Below are 22012 nucleotides of genomic sequence, written 5' to 3' on the forward strand. Positions count from 1 at the left end.
TTGAAGTGTTCCCACAACCAACAGACTCATTTTCAGGTCTGCTTTATTCAATCTTTTTGATATTTCTTGCTTATTTATTTATTATTACTCTTTTTCTTTCTTTTTGTATTTGTACAATTTGAGTCTTTTGTACACTGATTGAACCCCTAAGACAATGCAGTCTTTCATTGATTCTCTTATGGTTATTATTCCATTATGGATTTATTGAGTATGCCCGCAAGAAAATGAACCTCAGGGTTGTATGTGGTGTCGTATATGAAAATTAATAATAAATTTACTTTGAACTTTGATGCAGTATCCAACAGAAAAGCTTGTTTACTTGGAGAGCATTCTGACTGGCCGCATCACTGTCTGGTATGTAGGGGTGGGCTACTGCACAGGGTCGAAGTAAGCTGCAGAGAGTTGTAAACTTAGTCAGCTCCATCATGGGCACTGGCCCCTGTAATACCCCAGACATCTTCAAGCAGCAATACCTTAAAAAAAGGCAGCGTCCATCATTAAGGACCCTATCGCCCAAGACATGCCTTGTTCTCATTGCCACCATCAGGGAGAAGGTACAGGAGCCTGAAGGCACACACTCAACGATTCAGGAACAGCTTCTTCCCCTCCACCATCCGATTTCTGAATGGACATTGAACCCATGAATACTACCTCACTACTTTTAAATTTCTATTTTTGCACTATTTATTTCACTATTATATATGTATATATATATATACTTACTGCAATTCACAGGTTTTTTTCTCTATTATTATGTATTGCATTGTACTGCTGCCACAAAGTTAACAAATTTCACAACATATGCTGGTGACATTAAACCAGATTCTGACTCTGACCCAGTGAAGGAGCTGCCATTTGTTTTAAATCAGCCAGCAATAGGTTCACAGCAGCTCAGTTTCCAGGGGTGTCAAATAAAGAAAGATGCGAGAGGAGCAAACAAGAGTTATCACTTGCATTATATTTTATTCATTGTCTTGTGTCTCATTAAAACATATGTATACATTAGGTATGAGTACAGACAGGTGAACACACCTACAGTACATAGTCCATATCTTTATATTCTTCCTGTTTCCAGAACTAAGTCCTGTTGCACTGAACGAGACAAAACACTCAGAAAACCCGTGGGAACTGCTGGAGTCAGTCAACAGGGACTAAAGCAGCATTGTGTAAGAGACAAGAGTCAAACAAAAACTCCAAATTTCAAAATGTCAATAACAGGATTTGTCAAACCAAACAGCAAGAAGTTATCGCAGTTATCAGTTCATATTGTTACATCTGCAGCTAGATCTGAAGTTGAGGGGAGGGCTGGGGGGGTGTCCTACCTCACCCTGGTATTTGAAGAAAATTTGACCGTGAGCCTGCAATAATTCGATGCACAGGCTATTCTTTTCCCTGCTCTCCCAATACACATTTTTAAACCAGAGAATAGCTAAAGTCAGTCACAATCATAATATAATATGGTTGAATCATATCCCCGATTCTCACACAGTAATTTAATGCCAGAAGGGCAGTGCTTGTTCGTTTCGGTGCCCGAAATGTGTGTTGTTCTTTGCATGTGGATCCAGCCCAGAGAGAGAGGAGGAAGATCTCTCCCTGGCGACAGTCGGCTCTGCGCGGTGGATTGCACAATCTGTCCTTTCGCCTCCCTACTCAGTTTGGATCCCAGCCCAGAGTGACAGGCATTAAACAACAAGGCGACCTGGGCAGTCTCAGCATTAACAATGACGGGTCTCAGATCTGTGGCTTGCACTGAAAGCAAAATGCTAATTGTGACGTTGGCAGAGTGACCTCAAGGTTTGTTGTTCCAAAGAAGAGGAGAATGAATTTATAACAACGTGCACTTTACACCGTGAGGGACAGCTGATGTGGCAGAGGTGATGCCCCAGGGAGGAGGTTTTATTGATACACAAACAGGAAGAATTTAAGAGGCTTGAAAGAGGGAAATGAGGTGTCAAGGCTAAATTACAGAGAGTCACTGTGGATGGGTAATTAGTGGCAGAGGTGTTAATCACTGATACTGGGTAAGAATAGAGGCTGGCAGATAGGGGTGCCAGAGATTGATGAGATCAGGCAAGAGGGGTGGGGTGAAATGATGCCGTATTTAGAAGTGCAATTAAAAAACAGGGTGAAAAATGTGCTAAAGAACATTTTGAATTTTACTCTGCTGAAACGAGTTATCAATAAATTAGTGCCAGTGGAAAAGCGAGGGGGGCTGAAGGATTGTGATGGATTATTCAATACTTTACTGACATAACATGTACATGTGACCAGAACACTTCAAACTACCATCATAAAGCTCTCAGAGGCAGTGAAATATCCAGTCATTACTAAACGTCAAGCAACTGTGTGCGGAATGCTGGGTAGCATCTGAGCTAGACACCATTTAACACCACTTACAGATCGAACAAAGGTACTGGCAGGAAGTGTGTGGTACAAATTACAGCAACGATTATATTGTTAACTTAAGGAATTGGACCACACTGGAAGGTGTCAAGTGTGGAATGGTTGTCCTTAATGACTGTGTGAAGAAGCGTGTGTTTCAACTGGGTTGTACAACAGGTAACATAACACTTGGTATTCGTCACCACTCGCACTCAATAATTCTCTGCAGTTCCATGCACCAGAAACAAAGCAAGGCAGCTCAGCCATGGCGAGAGACTCCACAATGGAGTGAAACTCCTTCACACTGAACGGAGCCGAGCAGAACAGAGTCCATGTTCCATTTGCAAATTTTCATGAAAGAATCTGATTTATTAATCAACAAAACAACTTCAGATATTTATTTATTAAGATACAATGCGGACCAGGACTTAAAGTCCTTCGAGCCACGCCGCTCAGCAATTCCCCCGATTTAACCCTAGCCTAATCACAGTACAATTTACAATGACCAATTAATCTATCAACCTGTACGTCTTTGGACTGTGGGAGGAAACACACGCGGTCACGGAGAGAAAGTACAAACTCCTTATAGGCAGTGGCAGGAATTGAACCTGGGTTGCCTGTACTGTAAAGGGTTGTGCTGACCACTATGCCACCCCAGCCAGTGTGAGCTGAGGAACCTTCAATTTCATAATTAGATGTAATATTTTGCCAAATAGTTACTTTATAGTGCTGAACAGTTTTAATAGAAGTGACTAAAAGTGTGCGATTTTGGACGCATGTTTGCATAGAGTTAAGACGTATGGGTCAACAGGTATGCCATGGAATAGGAAGAAACTGATTTTGTATCAGCTGTCTGGGACGTAGTGGGGCAGCCTCCTGAAGACTCTTGGGTGTTGATATGAATAGTCAATATTGCAATGACTATAGAACAGAATGTCAGCAGGGAGAATAACAAGTGCCTTTATCATGCTGTCCTTGTCATAGGGTTTGGAGGCCTGCCTGCCTGAATGACTTGGAGAGCTATGTTGGCTGGAGTCAGGGCCTTTGGCTTTTGGTAGGGTCACCCATGCCAAACAAGTCAAAGGGTAGAGGACAGACTAAGAGTGGTCCACTGATCCTTCAGGTTTAAGGGTTCAGTTCAGGGGTTCAACCCTGACTGGTAAAACAAAACTGTTACAGAAACAGCAATGAAGAATCTTTCTACAGCTGTGTGGCCAAGGACAGACATGGGAGGGCCTTCATTGCTACCCTAAATGCCAGCAGTGTAATGGGCAGTAATAAGTTATTATGCTAAGCTGGAAGACAAGCCTCAGAGCCCCATCCTCTGTTTACAATTTTCAGCAAAATTAACACAGCACTCTGCAAGAAAGGGTGGGTCTGCCAGGAAAAGTGATTGGGAGACACTGTCACTTAGTCCACCGTGATGCTAATATAGAGTAGAAACTGGATATATTCCTCCAAATTTCATTACGTTGTGACCAGGTATTGCAGTGCCCACTTGAAAAGACAATGGTGTGTTGGCTGTTCCACAACACCACTGGGACCGTAAGATTGTTTCAGAAGTAACAATTGACCATCACCATTAAAGAAGTGTTCTGCATGGCTTATTTAAGACAGCAATTAAAGCCGATGGAAAGTCACTCCTAATACAAAGTCTCTTTGCACATTGCTCAAAATGGGTTTGAAAATCAAAGGACATCCCTGACAACAGGGAGACTAAAACAATTCATAGAGCTGAGCTGCATAACATTTCAAATGAATGCCTTCCCTAGCAGGCCATTGGGAACCCGTTTCCTAACTGCATTGTTTTATCTTCAGATAAAATGTAGGAAATAACTCAGGTCTGAGTACAAATGTCTTCAAAATAGAAGATGGAAGTACATCACAATTGGCTGGGATCCCTACCAGTATTTTGAAAATTGACCACGACCGGACCTCTACCAAACAGCCCATATGATCGCTTTTTAACCTTCAAAGAAAGTTTAAGGAAGAAAATGCAAGAAACCCGAAATAATTGCATTAAACAAAAGACGTTAGACACTCTCAGCAGGTCAGGAAGTTGGACTTTCTTCACAGACGCTCCTTGACCTGATGAGTATTTTGGCTATTCCTTGTTTAATTTATGATGCTGTTGTTTTAGGCAGGTGCCAAACAATGAATATTGAACTGAATGTTAACAGATTGCTGGAGGGTAAATAGAAATTATAAACTAAAAAAAATCAATGCCTTTAGATTAAAAGAAACCTACCTCAAATTGAAGTACCCAGTCACTGGAATCTTACTTTGAGCAACAGAACTGTTCTTAGCTTCCTGTTGTGATTCATTGTCATTATCCTCTCCATGGGAACAATTGGTTAAATGTTCAGTATACCAAAAGATTGCATTGTTTTCTAAGGTCTTTTCCTGATAAATAATCGGTCAGATTGGAAGTTGGAATAGATCCTAAATGAAATCTCTTTCCACTTGCTGTCTGATTTTTGTCTTATGGAGGAATAACTCACCTGTGACCCACACCTTGTGCATAAGGTTACACCAGCCTGCAGGTTTGGGGATGAGGGGTGGTTGTTTTGGCTTGGTTTAATGTGCAAAGTGAGAGAGGGACTCTCAGTCACCAGCAGGATTCAGTTCACCATGTTTCACTGCAGTCTGTGGAACAGACTGTGCAGAGGAGAGTTGGTGCTCTGGGATGGTGATGAATGTTGGTAGCTCGGGTTGAGGTGTTTGAAGTTGCTGAATGCACCGAGCTTGGCAATTGATTGCCAAGCTCGACAAACATCAAAGTCACTGTTCTCACACATACGTAGTGTTGGCAAACTCAAGCGAACCTCCTCCACTCAGACGCCGATATTCCAAGAAGTCAGTGCTGTGAGGGGGAGGATTGCCAGCCGTCACTGAGGCAGGGTACTCTTCCACAGTTACTCAGAGAAGGGCAACTATGGGAGAATGTCCTGCCAGAGCTGGGTAACATGGCACACAGTGTGGCGTATCCACTACCTTGCCACGCACCCAGCTAACTTAACTGTGGACAGGCAGCAGGGACTTCCCCCAGCGTTTTCTTCGGCATCCAGGAAGTCCTATAAAACCCTTGTTGCTGCACCTATTACTCTGTACATCATCTCACACCAGATCATAAAGGAAAACAATTAAGTACGTTCCCGGCTTCAGCCAATGCGTGCACACGCATTCCCTGGCAGGGAATCAAGGCAGGGAACTCTCCCCCTTCTCATCAGCAGCTCACTGTGGACAGTATTGCTCCCAGCTGGCCACAGCCATCTCAGGACACTTTGACAAGAGGAACCAGCCTGCTGGGACTGTGCGGCTCAGCACGTTCAACCCACTCATTTAGCGTCCATTAGAAATTCAGTTCTCTCCCTCGGACAATCCTCCCTGAGCATTGTCTGGTGTTCCAGTTTTAACATGCTTTCTACAACGTGAATGCAGAAGGGTTGGGCATGGGACTAGTAACCCCATCCCATAAAAAAAACCCAGTGCTCTAGAAACGCCAACAAAAACTCCAAAAACCTCCTGGGAGGAGATGGATACACCAAGATGGGCCACAGCTGGGGATAACGTGAAAGACTGGCCCAGGACAGGGGACTCTACTATTGTCAGCAGCCTATGCCCCAGCAGGGATGATGGGGCTTATGTAAAGTGGTTTTCTGGCTGTAGGGAGGATCGAACTGTTAGTTTCAAATGGTCACCTACAATGGATGAATTCCGGACAGCACAGACGTGGGCAAGCCTCTTTTAATGGCAATTGCACCACGAGGTGAACACTGTCAAACTGTGAATGGTAGCAAGCCAGCTGGCTTCACTCATCAAACATGAGGCTCAAACGAGCACTGAATTGGAAACTTGGGAACTGTTGGTATTAGGGATAGTGGACATTTGGAAGGAATACTTGGTACTCATCAGCAAGTATAATTATCAGATTGCAGTTAACGTGTCCACTTTATGGTTCCTCTTTTGTATCTGACAAGGCACTGAATAAAGGATACAACCCATTTCCCTCACAGGCAAAAGCACCATAAGGCTCTCAGTCCTCACCTTCCTTGATCTCTTTCAACTTGGTGAGAGGGATATGGAGTCTGGGCTGCCATCCTTGGCGGCAGCCACCCAGAGGATTTATATTCTCTTTGATGCTAACCTCCTCCGCATGGACAGATCCTCTGCATAAAGCCAGAGGGAGGAACACCTAGGCTCTAACAACTGACACACAGAACCCTCAGAGCTGCTAGTGGGACTTTCAATCGCTCATTTGAGAAATGTAAAAGAGAACATGAAGACGGGGCAGGTAGGTGGGGAGAGTCCTATACTGTCGGCTTTGCCATGCACCATGAACCTCTTCCTCCTCCATACCCTGATGTATCTCTGGTTCCTTATAAAACTGTTAGGGTGTAGGAAAAGACAGACGACTGCACCCGTAGCACCTTTCACTGAGATCAGTGTTCCAACTCCAGATGCCTGCCTCTGCCCCTTTACACAATGCCCGATGTGCCTTGGGCTGAAATGGTTATGGAGTGTTGAATGCCAATGATAGCGTGCAGGCCAAGGCAGGGGATATTCCACTCTGCTTTTCACCTTTAATGTTCTGGTCACTGATTTTTGCTGCCTGAAAGAACAACTTTAAAACATCCTCCAAGTGAAAGAAACATTTTCAAAAACTACACAGGTCATGGGAAGCAACTGACGATTTTGTGCGTATTTTTTTCTTTAATGTACTTTTTTTTTCTGCAGAACGTTTAACATATTGAGCTTGGATTGGCCCAGGACCTCTACAGCTGAATATAACCTGGTGGAATATATTGACTCCAGCACCGTTTTGCTACCTGTTTCGATTTTATTTTATGGTCCAAACATTAGCAATTTCTAATAGTTTATTAAAACACATGAATATCTATTCCCCCAGATTTTCTGTGTCTCTTCACCATTGAACCATTATTGTCTGAGGATATAAACAAACCATCACATCAGCAAAGGAAACCTCTGGACCTCAAGCCACAATCCCAGCCCCTCACCTTCACCCCCGCTGTTCCCCACATGACTTTGGCTGAAGGTGACAACTCCGTCTGAGCTGACGGATTTTGCAGGTTGCATATCACGGACTTTAGACTCCTGATGAAGAGGACCGAGAGGAATATTGCCATCAATGCTTTGTTGCTGCCTAGGGGGCAGGTGCCTGGCGCGGGGGGGGGAGAAATCAGGTTATAAGTGCAAGGAATCCACTGAGAAGAATGTCGTACAATTCCAAACACAAGCATTCTGTTCAGCTCAGCTTGGGACTGGCCGCTGCATCATTTACTGAGCAATCCAACAGGCCTGGTATCAAGCTAGCAACGGCGGCCAAAACCAGGGTGACGTGGGCTCGGAATTAACCCTTTCCAGGCCACCCAGCCAATGTTGCGGGTCATGAACCGAAGTGCCAGCAAGGGAACCCAGATCCTTTTGTAACTATTTTATCTGTTTTGATGTCCTGTCTGTCTGTCGCACTACAGCAGCCAAAAGGAGGGAAACGATTTTTTTTAAAAAAACAACAAGAGAAATCAAAAGAAAATTCATCTCTGTTCAGGTCAAAGCAGCCACGAATGTCCCAAATCGATTAGAGATGTCCGAATGCAAAGATCTCCAAGTTTGCATAGGGCTCCGGCCCTTAGAGTCAGTAAGGTCGTCTGTGCAGTGAACTGACAGGCACTGCAAGTGGGTGCCAGCCTGGACTGATGAAGCCTTGTTCTGGGAAAGCTCGTGGGCTGGAAAGGGTTAATAAACAAAATAAGTTTTAGTTTTCTGCCTTATGGTTTATTTTCGTCTTTTTTTCAAAAGAAAATACAATTTGATTACTTCTCTTATAAGCTAAAGTAAAACCCTCTTCCATCCAAAAATAAATCCATAGTGTTTAAGAAGCTGCTTCAGAGAACCTGGACCCCCAGCCCTGTCGTTAGTTAAGTGAATGAAGGAATGAAACTCAGACAACAAAATTATAGGCCCTAGAGCTACAATTCGACTGAGGAATCATCATCTTCTCCTGGTCATGGATATCTGAGATGAGGACGTTGTACTCAATGAACCAACATCTTATTTATTTATTTGCTTATTGAGCTAAACAAATAAATAAATAAGCTGTTTATATGTGTGAGCACGTGGCCAAGTCGTTAAGGCATTGGACTAGCTACCTGAAGGTCGGGAGTTCGAGCCCCAGCCGAGGGAATGTGTTGTGTCCTTGAGCAAGGCACTTAATCACACATTGCTCTGCGACGACACTGGTGCCAAGCTGTATGGGTCCTAATGCCCTTCCCTTGGACAACATTAGTGTCATGGAGAGGGGAGATTTGCAGCATGGGCAACTGCTGGTCTTCCATACAATCTTTGCCCAGGCCTGCGCCCTGGAGAGTGAAGACTTTCCAGGCGCAGATCCATGGTCTCGCAAGACTTAACGGATGCCTTTATTTTATTGAGCTACAACGTGGAATAGGTGCTTCCTGCCCTCCGAGCCACGCCGTCCAGCAACTCCCAATCAGCCCGATCATAGGACAGTTTACAATGACCAATTAACCTAGCGGGACCATGGGAGGAAACTGGAGCGCCTGGCGGAATCACAGGCAGCCACGGGTAGGACATACGAGCTCCTCAGAGGCTGTAGCAGGAGTTGCAGCCGGGTCGCTGATACTGTAAAGCGTTGTGCCAAACACTACGCTACCATACCGCCTGTGGGTGCTTGACAGTCTTCCTTTTCCTAAACGGGTGCCATTGGGTTTCTTTGCTTTGTGGCTGCCTCTAAGGGGATGAATCTCAAAGTTTTATATAGTATACATACTTTGACCATAAACTTTGAAATGTAAAAACAGCTCAATAGTTCTGATTCAAATAAGTTTAAGAAGCACCCACTGTAGCAAATCTTAAATATTTATTCACTACTTAAAACTGTAGGGTGCTATTCAGCTGCATTCACCCTGAAAACAGTTTGCAGAAGAATATTATCATGACTCCCCTCCTTTGGGTCCATTTTCCTTGGACTCTGCAGACAATGGAAACATAAATCTCTTCTGCTTTGGTTGGATTATAGCATTCAACAGTTCCTTTTTATGTTGACCAAAAGAAAGAAGTTGCAAATGGACTAACTTTGGGCCGCCTAAGCTTCAAAAGTGGCATCATCAAAGCACCTGGCAGTGCTGTTGGGCAGGGCAGCTTCCTCTCCAGTTACCATTCATTTAATACACCATCCTATTGGAGCACCCTCAAACAGCAGCAATGGTGAGACGCTGATTCAGAACGGCAATTGTGAATTGCAAACTCATTTCAACACTCCTATCTTTGGAAAGGTAGGGATGTGGATTTGCCCACGCTACACCAGCAAGTGCTGTGCCCAATTCTCCATTTCGGTTTAACACTCAGAGCTTTACCTTAAGGACACACCATAAAAAAAAACTACAGCACAGTTACAGGCCTTTCAGCCCATCTAGTGCAAGTTGAACCATTTAAACTGCCTAGGCCCATCAACCTGCACCTGAACCATAGTGCTTCATACTCCTCCCATCCACATACCTATCCAAACTTCTCTTAAATGATGAAATCAAAATCACATCCACCACTTGCGCTGGCACAAGTCCCACACTCTCACCACCCTCAGAGTGAAAAAGCTTCCCCTCATGTTTCCCTTAAACTTTTCACCTCTCACCCTTAACCCATGACCTCTGGTTGTAGTCCCACCCAACCTCAGTGGGAAACGCCTAACTTGCCTTCACCCTATTGAACCCCTCATAATTTTGTATACGTCTCTCAAATCTTCCCTCAATCTTCTAACTTCTAGAGTATAAAGTTCTAACCTATTCAATCTTTCCTTGTAGCTCAGGCCCTCTAGTCCCAGCAACATCCTTGTTGAAAGAGTTCTCTGTACTCTTTCAACCTTAATTACATCTTTCCTGTAGGTAAGTGACCAAAATTGCACACCAAATAATCCCAACAATGTCTTATACAACTTCAAAATTACAGTTTACAAAATTCTAATTCTGTCGACTTTTCAGGTACATTATCTTACTGACTGTTGTTCATTGCAACCTTATTTTGAGTTTTGTTCAGAACAATCTCTCAACTTCATTTGTAAATGCAAGGTTACTGACAATGGATAACTATTCAGTTCACTTCCCAGTTAAGGCCACATGCAAAGATGACAGAACATTAATCCCTTGATTTTGCTGAGTCGGGAAACAGCAGTAAACGATGGATATTTCTTTTCTAAGAAGGATTCTGCAGTATCCTTGCAGTGTGCAATGGTAGAATTGAATCTGGTTGCAGTACGTCACAGAGGGATGGTTGATCAGCAAATATTTTGTTTTCTCATATGAAAACTGGCATTTGGGGAGAGCACCAGAGGCCCAGCATTGCCATTGGTAGAGTACCCAATGCCAATCGGTCTCCAATGTTGCCTTCTCAAAGAAACAACAAGACTCATTCAGAAGTAAAATTGACTGACATCTACTAAAGGCCAGAAGAAAGAGAGAGCACCTCCTTTAATCAGACACCTCTTTCATCTTTTTCTATTTCAAGCAAGCAGAAAAGTTTGTGAGGGAAAATAAATACTCTCTTTCAGTCTTATGGTTTTTGTATTTTGTGTTATCGCCCATACTTCCATTGTTTTGTTTTGTGTAGGGGAGGGGGATTGGGGGTGGCTGATGTTCTTGTCGCGTTTTGTGCAAGGGGATGGGAGAGGGTTTTGGGGGGCTGATGTTCTTGTTGCATTTTGTATGGGGAGAGGTTTTAGGGGTTTGATGATCGTGTTGCCATTCTTTTTTTTGTGGGAGGGGTTGGGTTTGCGGTTTCTCTTTCGAACTGACTTCTGCGATTTTTCTTTGTTCCGTGGCTATCTGAAGAAGACAAATCTCAGAAATGTATACTGTAAACATCCTTTGAGTGTTTGAACCTTTTAGAACCTTTTTTTAATCCCACTCCTTGCCCCAGAGGGCAGAGGAAGTGAAGGAAATTCCACAGTTAATGACTTAAAAAGAAGACACAAAGGAAGAAATAAACTAGTAAGATAGCTTCAGGGTCATATTTTGAGCACTTAAATAGAGCCAGTTGCTCAACTATTCGATAATCTGCCAGTTTGTGCACTTGAATAGATGACAGACGGATAAGTAAGCATTCACCAATAAAACAAATTCTCCACACCCATTTATTTCCACAGTTGATCACAACAGATCCTCAAATATTGGAAGCTTCAAAACAGCTTGGGTGACAAAGGTGGTCACTCCACACAGACACTGAAAGGACAGACTCACAAAGTGACCCTTTAGATCAGGAGATCCCAACCTTCGGTTAATGGTAGGAGTCCATGGCATTAAAAATGTTGGGAACCCCTGCGTTAGATGCAGTGGCACTTCTCTTCAGTGGCCATCTTTCAGCAGCAGACATCAAGGTACACTCAGTGTGTGTGTGTGTAACTTCAGGAAGCTGAGTTTTACTGCTGAATGCCCACCACTCACTCAGTCTGTACAAGAGTAACTTCAGCTGAACCAAAGCGAGGACATCTGTGATGAGAATATTTACAGAGAAGTATCAAAATAACAACATTCAGTACGCCATACCAGATGGACAATGGGACTCCCAACATAGCTAATGACTTGAGTGGCAAGGGTGGAGATATGTCTCTACCAAAGGAGGTATAAGGCCATCCTTCCCTCCACTAGTCTGCAGATCACCCTTGGGCAAGGTGTAGCACCTGCTTAGTCTCTCTTCCCACCCCACCTCCCAGTCAGGGTCATGTGAAGCCATGGGAGCCACTGGTGGATGGTCGTATGAACAGCCGGTGCTTATCACAAGTCCTGGTTATTTGACCAATGATACCAGACCGACAATCTCTGAAGAGTATTGATAATGGCCAGGGTCACTCATCTTGTGAAAACACTGCCCAGAAGAAGGCAATGGCAAAGGAACAATTTGCCAAGAACATGGAATGGAAGACCGTGATGGCCCACGTCATACGACACAGCACTTGATGATGATGATGAACATAGCCACGGTTCCTCTTGCTAGGTTGCAATCCTCACCCCATGGCCAGGGGGTGAACAAGACTGCTGGATCAACTTCCCGGCCAGCGTCTGAGCAAACAATTCAGGGATGCGAAACCCCTCAGAGATGCAGAATGTTGGGGGTTAATGGTGAGGGATCATCCTATCAGGTAACAATAAGTATCTGCTTTCTAACTAGCTCAGAAGAGCTCAGTTGATGAGGGAAGGCAATGTGTTCCACGACCGCTGTGTCAGGTAGTCTTTGGTGGGGCGTGTGTGGGGGGAGGAGGCAGGGAGAACCCTCCAAGAGCACATCCTGTCAGAGCTGACAGCCTCGTCAGTACCCGTTGCCCTCAGCTCCTCCCTGGACCTCTGGGCCCTCACTCACAGCCTAAACAAAGACAGACTAGATGACAGAGCTGCTCCCTGTTCTCACACCCCGGCAAACCAAAAGTAATGCTATTCACAGGCAGGGCTATCCCAATTTCTAAGTCGCAGGCAGAAGGCACGTGTTAAATAGAGATTTTATTTTTCTTATATTCAGTGTGGAGCAGGCCCTTCTGGCCCAACGAGCCACACCGGCCAGCAGCCCCCTATTTATACTAGCCTAATCACTGGACAATTTACTATGACCAATAACCTTGACTGAGTATACCTTTGGACCGTGGGATGAAACTGGAGCACCCAGAGGAAAGCCTGGTGGTTCATGGGGAGAATGTATAAAACTCCTCACAGACGGTGCTGGAATTGAACTCCAAGCTCCGGAACGCCCCAAGATGTAATAGTGTTGTGCTAACTGCTACACTACCGTGGACCCCCTACTGCGCTGCTACTCGAATGCAGTAAGTGTGATGGGACTGAAGTTCCTGGCCTCCATCTGCCAACTGCCTCTCATTCCACAACTGAAATCAGGGACTTCTGTCCTCGTCGCAGCACTGCGAAGTATCTGATGCATTCCTCGAAGGGGTCCCGAGCAAGCAGGAGCTCAGGACTGTAACACACGCCAAAATATTACCCTGTGCCCCGAGAAGAAAGTGCATTATTGTAGATGAATGTGGAACTTCATGAGGAAACAATGGTCCTGTTACCCTGGTGTCCACTCTAACTACGTGCTACGATCACAGGGTTGAGCGGTACGGTATTTGCCGCGCCGGCCTGACGCTTTCGGGGATCTGTTGCACAATGAAAAGACCGATCGGTACTCAGCTCTACTGATATCAGCACAACACATCCTGGGAGGAATACGCACCGTGCTTTTTGTCGCGCGCTCGTGCGTCGATGTCACGCTGAACACCTCGAACAGCTTTACGTTTTTTGTTTCAGCCCATGTGCACGCCAACTGCCCAGCTACAGACTACAAGTAACAAGTTTGCCTTATCGCAACATTGTGTCAGCTGTCCTCGTGGAGAACGGCATCTAAAAAACACAAAGAGGGCAGTCAGAGCTGTACTCGTACATCCACTCATCCCCAGCCACCCCGAAAAGCAGCGCATCCTCTTGCAAGACCAGTCACAATTAAACAGGGAGCTGCCACGACAGATACAACGCGGATCTATCAAGACACAAGATTGCTAGCAATCTTGCTGGATGAACTGAGCAGGTCAAGCAGCATCTAAGGAAGGAAGGGAACTGCCGACATTTCAGGTCAAAACCCCACATCGGGACACAGGATAAATAGTGATATTGGTATGATGGTCTTGGCTGCAGCAAAGGTGTTGGAAAGGCAGTCTCTGGCCTCTGCTGCACAGTCCTATCCTATCACACTGCTGTATCAGGAGCTTTCCTTAGAGGGGGTCCTAAACAGGTGATAGACCAGAACTGCAACCCACAAGTTCTGAGTCCAGACACAGGGGTTCAAGCCGAATCGTTGGCAATTTCTTTTCTCCAGCAGATGCTGCTTGATTCACAGTACTCCTCCAGAAGGTCATTTGGTGAACCCGCCAAGGCTCACTTCAACCTACTTCTGTCCCTCGTCTCTTCCACTTCCCTGCAGGAGATGCCTCAGATGCTAGCCATCAACTTGAACTCTGCTCCAGCGCCCATTTATGGTCCTGCTACCCTAACTGGTGTCTATTCCAACCGTGCAAAGATCTGGTTCAAACTGACACTTTCAGTGACGTTCGTCAAACTATTCCACAACTGCGAGCTACCACAGTTAATCCAAAGTCTTACTTCACCCCACATCCATACCTATACACCTTCTCGAACTTAACTTCTAGTGCTTGGACCCCCAACTCAAAACATTGTCGGAATACTAGTATCAACTAGCTCTTCACAAGCCCAGAAATAAACAACATTCATGATACAAAAATCACACTGATTAAATCAAACTTGCCTTTCTGAATTTTAGTTGCCTAACTATTCTTATGCACTAATCCAGAGATCTTTTAGATCTTGTGTGTAAAACACACTGTTTATTCTTATCTGTGCTCTTCTTCCCTTCTCCTCCTCAGGCTCTCACAACAACCCAGCTAAAACAGACTTCTCTCTTCCCCCACATCGAAGCCGTGGTCCTGGGTGCATTTATCCTCAATTCCCTCACACTTGTTCCTTCTATAATTTTTGCCAGCACCTCTGGGGTCACAATCCTCTAATCCCCAGCATCAATAGCAACACACGCAAGATGCTGGAGGAACTCAGGAGGCCAGGCAGCATCTGTGGAAAAGAGTAAACAGTCGACGTTTTGGGCCGAGACCCTTCCTCAGGGCTGTCAAAAGACCTTCAAGCTGTGCCAATAACGCTTGTGCCCTCATTCCTAGTTTCCTTGGTCCTTGAGGCCACACTCTTTATTCCCTCACCCTCCAATCACCCCAGTCGAGTCCCTTCACGCTTGGTTCCTTCCTCTCTGATGCACAGACCTCTAACCCCTCCTACCCAAGTGTCCCTCAACCCAGGCCAATTCACCACAAGTCCCCTCACCCGAGCAGCCACATCCCTAAGTTTCCACACTGCTGGTACCTTCACCAGTGTCTTCTCGCCCCCTGGTGCCCGCACCCAGGTTTCCTCATTCCTAATCCCTTCACCGCTCATTCCATCACTTCTCGTGCCCCCAGCCAAGTATCTTCACCCACACTCCTTTGTCTCCTCACCTCTTATATCATCTCTTCATCCGCACTGCACTCACCCTACTGCTCACCTCCTGCACCCTCACTCCTCGTCACTGGTACCTTCACTCCCTGTACACTTATCCCTCACCCCACTGCCCTCATCCTGTCCACTTCACCCCCATTCCCCAATCCCTCTCGTAGGCTTCCAACTCACGAAGGTGGAAGGAAACATAAAAGCTTTAATGTTTCCTTGACACCACTGCTTTGTCCTTGACGGTGAACATCACCAGCCGAAAGAGCTGTAAAGAACAGCCTAGAGAAGTAACTTAATAGCTGCATCCCTAATACCTGCACATCAAACATACTGCAACTGATTTTTGTAACAACTACCGAACAATTGTGGTTGAAAAGTAATTGAGCTGAGGAAGAGGAGCCACAGCTTCACGGCTAATAACACGCTAGGTTCTGTGCCAAGAAATCTGCAATGCAACGCAAGGACAGCAGCGGACGTGACTAGTCACAGTTATAACAGAAATGCGCGATGGCATCAGTGGCATTGAGAAAAGACTCTCACTGGTAATTCCGTGCCCCTCCTGAGAAAGTCACTGGGAAAATAAGCTAAACTGCTCATATATTAACAGAAAACTGGAACAGGAAAGGTAAACCAGCTCGATTCTAAAAACGCCAACAGCTGTCAAGGTGCAACTGGACATCAGGGGCACTTCATCCAATAACTCTGTACCTGGGCAGTGACAGACAAGGCACTGTCTCTCTGACATACACGTTGCACTTGACATACATGGATCACACTGCACGTAAAACTCCATGGCACGTACTGCAAGCATGCAACAAAAAAAAGCACCGTGCATACACAAGTTGCATTGTGTGCATCATACGTAGCCATGCTCATGCGCACGGTACTGTATATGTGCATTAAAGATTAGCCTTACTTGTCACCTGAAACATACAGTGAAATGTGTCACTTGCGTCAAATCAAATCTGCGAGGATTGCGCTGGGCAGCCTGCGAATGTCATCGCATTTCCGGCGCCACCACTGCGTGCCCGCAACTTGCTAACCTTCAGAATGTGGAGAAAACCACAGCACCTGAAGGAAACCCCACGCAGTCACGGAGAGAACGTACAAACGTCTTACGGACAGCAGAGGAAATCAAACCCTGATCTTACAGATGGCACTGAAGACATGACAGTGTCACTACATGCTGATGACTTAATACACATAGAAACCCCAAGAATAGTTTTTTTTAGATATTTGTTTTTCAGAATCTGGGTATTACTGACAGGACCAGCATCAATTTCACTCATGAAAATGGTAGTAAAACGCCTCCTTAATCCCTGCAGTCCTTTTGTTGATGGTACCCCAACATGCCTTTGGGAACAAAGTTTTGGGAATGACAGAAAGCAGCGATGAAGGAAGAGCGATACCTTTTCTAGTAAGATGATTTGCAAATTGAAGGTGGAACCTGCAGATGTGGCGCTTCCAGGCACTCTCAGCCCTCTTGTCCTTCTCAGAGGCAGAAGTTGGTGGTTTGGGAGATGTTCACCCACAAATCTGCGAGGGCTGTCTATTGTGTCTGGTGCTCCCGATGTGGCCTCCTCGACACTGGTAAGATCCGTTGTAAATTAGAGGACTGCTTCATCGAGCAGCTCCACTCCATCTCCCAAAAGCAGAATTCACCGGTGGCCAAACATTTAAATTCCCATTCCCATTCCCATTCCAACATGTTGGTCCATGGCCTGCTCTTGTGCCATGATGAGGCCACCCTCACGGTGGAGGAGCAGTGCCTTATATTCCATTTGGGTAACCTCCAGTCCGATGGCATGAATATCGATTTCTCCTTCCAGTAAAAAAATTCTCTCCCCTCCCCTTCTTCCATCCCCCCACTCTGATCTCTTAGCACTTCTCATCTGTCTATCACCTCCCTGTGGGTCCCCTTCTCCTATTGTCCGCTCTCTCCTTCTATCAGATTCCTCCTCTCTAGCCCTTTATCTTTCCAACCTACTTAGCTTCACCTATCACTTTCTAGATTTCCTCTTTTCTCTCCCCCCACCTATTTATTCCGGCATCTTCCCTCTTCCTTTTCGTTCCTGAAGAAGGATCTCAGCCTGAAACGTCGACTGTTTATTCATTTCCACAGATGATCTGCTGAGTTCCTCCAGCATTTGATGTATGCTGGTTTGGAAGCTGTTGTTGGGAGCCAGGCAGCCAATTAAGAGTACAGATTATTGATGGTGCCCGCTGTTGCCTCTATGAATCAGAGGTGGAGTGAATGAATGCTTAGGATGGTGGATGAGGTGCCAGCCATCAATTTGAAAGTGGGCACTCAACTCTTAAGAAACACCTCAGCAGAGAAGGTCTGAAATCAAGGCTTCGATGGAAGTATTTTCAAACAGCAGTGAGGCTGACGCTCATCAGCGGCTGAGCCAAGTCCACAGCTAAAATCAACTGAACCTGTTACCTCAATACTGAAATTATTTTCAAAACCTGTGACCTCTTTTAGCAGCAACAAACACACCCAGATATATGGGCTCCTGTAATTCTGGTCACTTGCACACCCACAATATTTATGCCCTCATTTTCTGTAACTTCATTTTGCTACATTCACTCTGAGCTCTGGAACTTCTGATATAAATTTCCCCTTTGTAATGCTCCTTATCAGGTTTGCTGACCAAACCTCCTTCGTCTTCTTGGCTTCAAATTCTGGAGAATATTAGTTTCTGCAAACTGCCTCCAGGAAGTTTGTTTTTAATGGTAAACACGCTACATAAATGTAAGTTGGTTGTGCTGTTGGCTGTTTGGTTAGAGGACTGAATGGGACCTGAATCAGAATCAGGTTTAAAACGGCAGCAGTACAATGCAGTACATAATAACAGAAAAAAAAACTGTGAATGATAGTAAATATATATATATGTGATAGTTAATTAAATAAGTAGCGCAAAAATAGAAATAAGAAACGTAGTGAGGTAGTGTTCATGGATTCAATGCCCATTCAGAAATCGGATGGCAGAGGGGAAGAAGCTGTTCCTGAATCGTTGAGTGTGTGCCTTCAGGCTTCTGTACCCCCTCCCTCATGGTAGTAATAAGAGGAGGGCATGCCCTGAGCATTGGGGTCCTTAATGATGGATTCCTTTTAGAGGCATTGATCTGTGAAGATGCTACGTAGTCTAGTACCCATGTCAGTGCTGGCTAATTTTACAAATCTATGCAGCTTACTTCGATGTTGTGAAGTAGCCCACCTCCCCCCCCTTAACCCCCATACCAGTTAGAATGCTCTCCACACTACATCTGTCAAAATTTTCAAGTGTTTTTAGTGATGGCGGCAAAACCCTAAACAGGGAGGGTTGGCACCTCCCTCCAGGAGGAGGGAGGAGAGCACAGTGGGAAGAAACTGAGAAAGAAAATGTTCACCTTCTGAGCAAAAAAAAAATCCAGGCAGTAGGAATCTGAATCGCAGATTTATCCTCGGCTTTCTTCTCCCGGGGAAGGTAGAGTCACACACAACAAAGAGAAATAAATGGGCCTTTTAAAAGCTGGATACACATATTCCTGTACTGAAAACACAGCCAAGTGTGAAATCTAATTCCCATTCCTGCCCTACATAAAAATAATTAAAGTGAGCAGGAGCACAGTGACAATACATTATTCAATTTTATATTTCAATCCATTTCATTATAATCTTTACCTATCAGGTCATCACACTCAGTGAAATTGAGCATGTAAGATTTGGGGCCTTTGTTGGCTATCCTACTGTACTCAAAATTAATACCTCACTCTCTTCATCTTCCTGCTTATAAAGAGGACGCACTTCCCCCTTACGCGATTTACCACCTGCACAGGGCATCACAGGAACTTCAGAAGAAGCATCAAGCTCCAAGGATTTAAAACACAAACCAGAAATCCTTCCAGCAGAAACCACAAGCAGTGACTTTACATCAGGGAGCTACGCTGTGATATTATGTGTGCGCGGTCTCATTTCTGATGTTGGCTCCTTTCTCCTCGGTGCTGGGAAGTTATTTGAAATTGCAATTTGCCAAGGGTCACTCCTGAGAATCAGATGTACACTGTAGTTAAGTGCAACTGGGAGATTTTAAGTGACAGGCCCAAGTTTGAGTACCTGCCGCAGACTGTTGGCCTGCTGGAGTATGCTGACAAGGTGCCTGGGCTCCGTCCAGTCAGCGCAGCATGGGACCTAATATGAAGATGACCACTCACAACAGCTCATCAAACACGTTGAGATCCTGATCTCCTGTTCCTTCTCTCTCTCTCTCCTCCCATTCCCTCTGTCCTTCTGTCTCCCCCCTCACTATTCTTCTCCCTCCCCTCCCCCTTTCTGTCTCCCCCTCTCTTTCCCTACCCTTAAAATGTAAAATAAATTCACTTTCCCTGAATGGCTACAAAATAGAAATACACCTCATACTTAAACAATCACTAAGTTAAATACTGGCCTTGCGTTTAACTTCTGAAGTTCATTTTTTTAAACAAGCAAACCAGTTGTTTCAGCTGCAGTTCATAAACCAGTCAGATACCAACAGCCGACAGAAACTGGTCTTTCAACTTGGCTGCCCCTGAAGGGGGCCCTGCTCTCCCTGTCCTGCCTTTCCCATCTCAGGCAAACTGACCCTGGAATAACACGGGGTCAACTGTGGCGGGAAAAGAGGGGGGAGAAAATTCCTTTCTTTCTCCCTCTTCAAATCGCACAATATGTCAAGCTGCCAACATGCCTGGTGGAGTTTAGTTGATTAAGGGACTGCAGCATCCACTTCCTGTGCCCAAATGCATTCACACAAAGGAAGGATCTTTGACGTGCTATGCATTTTAATATTCTATGAGTTTATAATGCATTAAGTTCAAAGAACTCCTCGAGATTATGAGCTGACACCGATCCCCAACCCATATCTGTTACCTCAAAAATGAACATGTCCTTGGAAGTTTCACGAAATTCAGGCCTCAGACAATCCAAATTTTTTTTCCTGTTTCACCAATAACTAAAGTGTCTGAAGGAAAATCACAACAGTATAGAGATTCATCCTCTGTTTAATGGGCTTCGTGCGCAACGTGGTGACAACTATACATCGAACTCCCACCTGAAATTCTGCTTCGGTCACTTTAGAATCATCGTAAGAGCTCAATGTCCACAAGTACTGAAAAGACATACAAGGACGTTACCAGGACTTGAGAGATTGAGTTACATGGAAAGGTTGGACAGGCTAGCTAGGACTAAATTCCTTGGAGCGTAGGAGACTGAGGGATGATTTAATAATGGTTTCTAAAACCATGAGGGGCATAGATAGGGTGAATGCTTTCAGTCTCTTTCCCAGGGTTGGAGAATTAAGAACTAGGGGGCATGGGTTTAAGATTTACTAAGAGCTTGAAGGGCATTTTTTTACATAAAGGGTAATACATATCTATGTGAAACGAGCTGCCAGAGGAAGTGGTTGAGGCAGATACTATTACAAGGTGAAAAGACAGTTGTACATGTATATGGATTGGAAAGATTTAATAAATACAAAGGATTCTGCAGATGCTTTAAATACAAAGCAACAGACACACAAAATGCTGGAGGAACTCAGCAAGTTAGCAGCATCGGGACCAAGGCTCCTCACCAGGAATGGAAAGGGAAGGGGTAAAAACAGAATTTGCAGAATTTTCAGGCACCTTCCCCCTTCCTTTTCAGTCCTGATGAAGAGCCTTGGCCTAAAACATAGAAACAGCACACGAGCAACAGGCCCTTCAGCCCACAATATTGTGCTGACCCAGCTAAAAAGCAAATCAAAACACCCAAACACTAATCCCTCCTGCCTACAGCATATCTATATCCTTCCAGCTTCCTTACATTCATGTGCCAATCCAAACATCTCTTAAAAGCCTCTAATGTTTCTGCCTCTACCACCATACCAGGCAGCATGTTCCAGGCATCCACCACTCCTTGAGTAAAAAACTTACCCCTCACATCCCTCTTGAACCTATCTCCACTCACCTTCAATACATGCTCTCTGGTATTAGACATTTCAACCCTGGGAAACAGATACTCTCTGTCTACTCTATCTATGTCTCTCATAATCTTATAAACCTCTATCAGATCTCCCCTCAGCCTCCGACACTCCACCCCAAGTTTCTCCAGCCTCTTGTGATGGCACATGCCCTCTAAACCAGGCAGCATCCTGGTAAACCTCCTCTGCACCCTCTCCAAAGCCTCAACATCCTTCCTATAGTGGGGCAACCAGAATATTGACTGTTTATTTCTCTCCATAGATGCTGCCTGACTTGAAAGGGTTTGGAAGGCTATGGGTCAAATACTGGCAAATGAAACCGGTTTGGACGGGGCATTTTGGTCAGTATGGATTAATTTGACCAACAAGCCTGTTTCCATGTTGTAACTGACCACAATGCACATCTCGTGCACACAACGGAGGATGGATTTCCTATTTTGATCTAGTTTGGTTTCACAAAATTATTCTATGGCATCAAAAAAAAATCAATTTCTGACGACCCCAAAATAATTTTGAAAGGTCGGCAACCCAATCCAATGCCTAACATCACTTCCAGGTTGAAGGTCAGCCTGC

At 44.9% G+C, this 22012-nt stretch overlaps 1 protein-coding gene across 4 annotated transcripts in view; it reads right to left on the bottom strand.

The window, feature by feature from the left end:
* The window catches only part of mn1b (meningioma 1b), a 180180-nt gene that overhangs the window by 138906 nt on the left and 19262 nt on the right, over positions 1–22012 (bottom strand). Inside the window, exons 2-3 of one of the 4 annotated variants that reach the window (XM_072247996.1) lie at positions 13633–13799; positions 8041–8129 (exon numbers count right to left, since the gene is read on the bottom strand). The exons of 2 other annotated variants lie outside the window; for them this stretch is intronic. In XM_072247996.1, the coding sequence (XP_072104097.1) occupies positions 13774–13799 (26 nt within the window). In that variant the 3' untranslated portion in view covers positions 8041–8129; positions 13633–13773. Of the gene's footprint in view, positions 1–943; positions 8130–13632; positions 13800–22012 lie in introns of those variants that run through there. One more of the 4 variants, XM_072247994.1, reaches the window with a different exon arrangement.

The sequence above is a fragment of the Mobula birostris genome, chromosome 31 (genome assembly GCF_030028105.1).
Source record: "Mobula birostris isolate sMobBir1 chromosome 31, sMobBir1.hap1, whole genome shotgun sequence".
NCBI lineage: Eukaryota > Metazoa > Chordata > Chondrichthyes > Myliobatiformes > Myliobatidae > Mobula > Mobula birostris.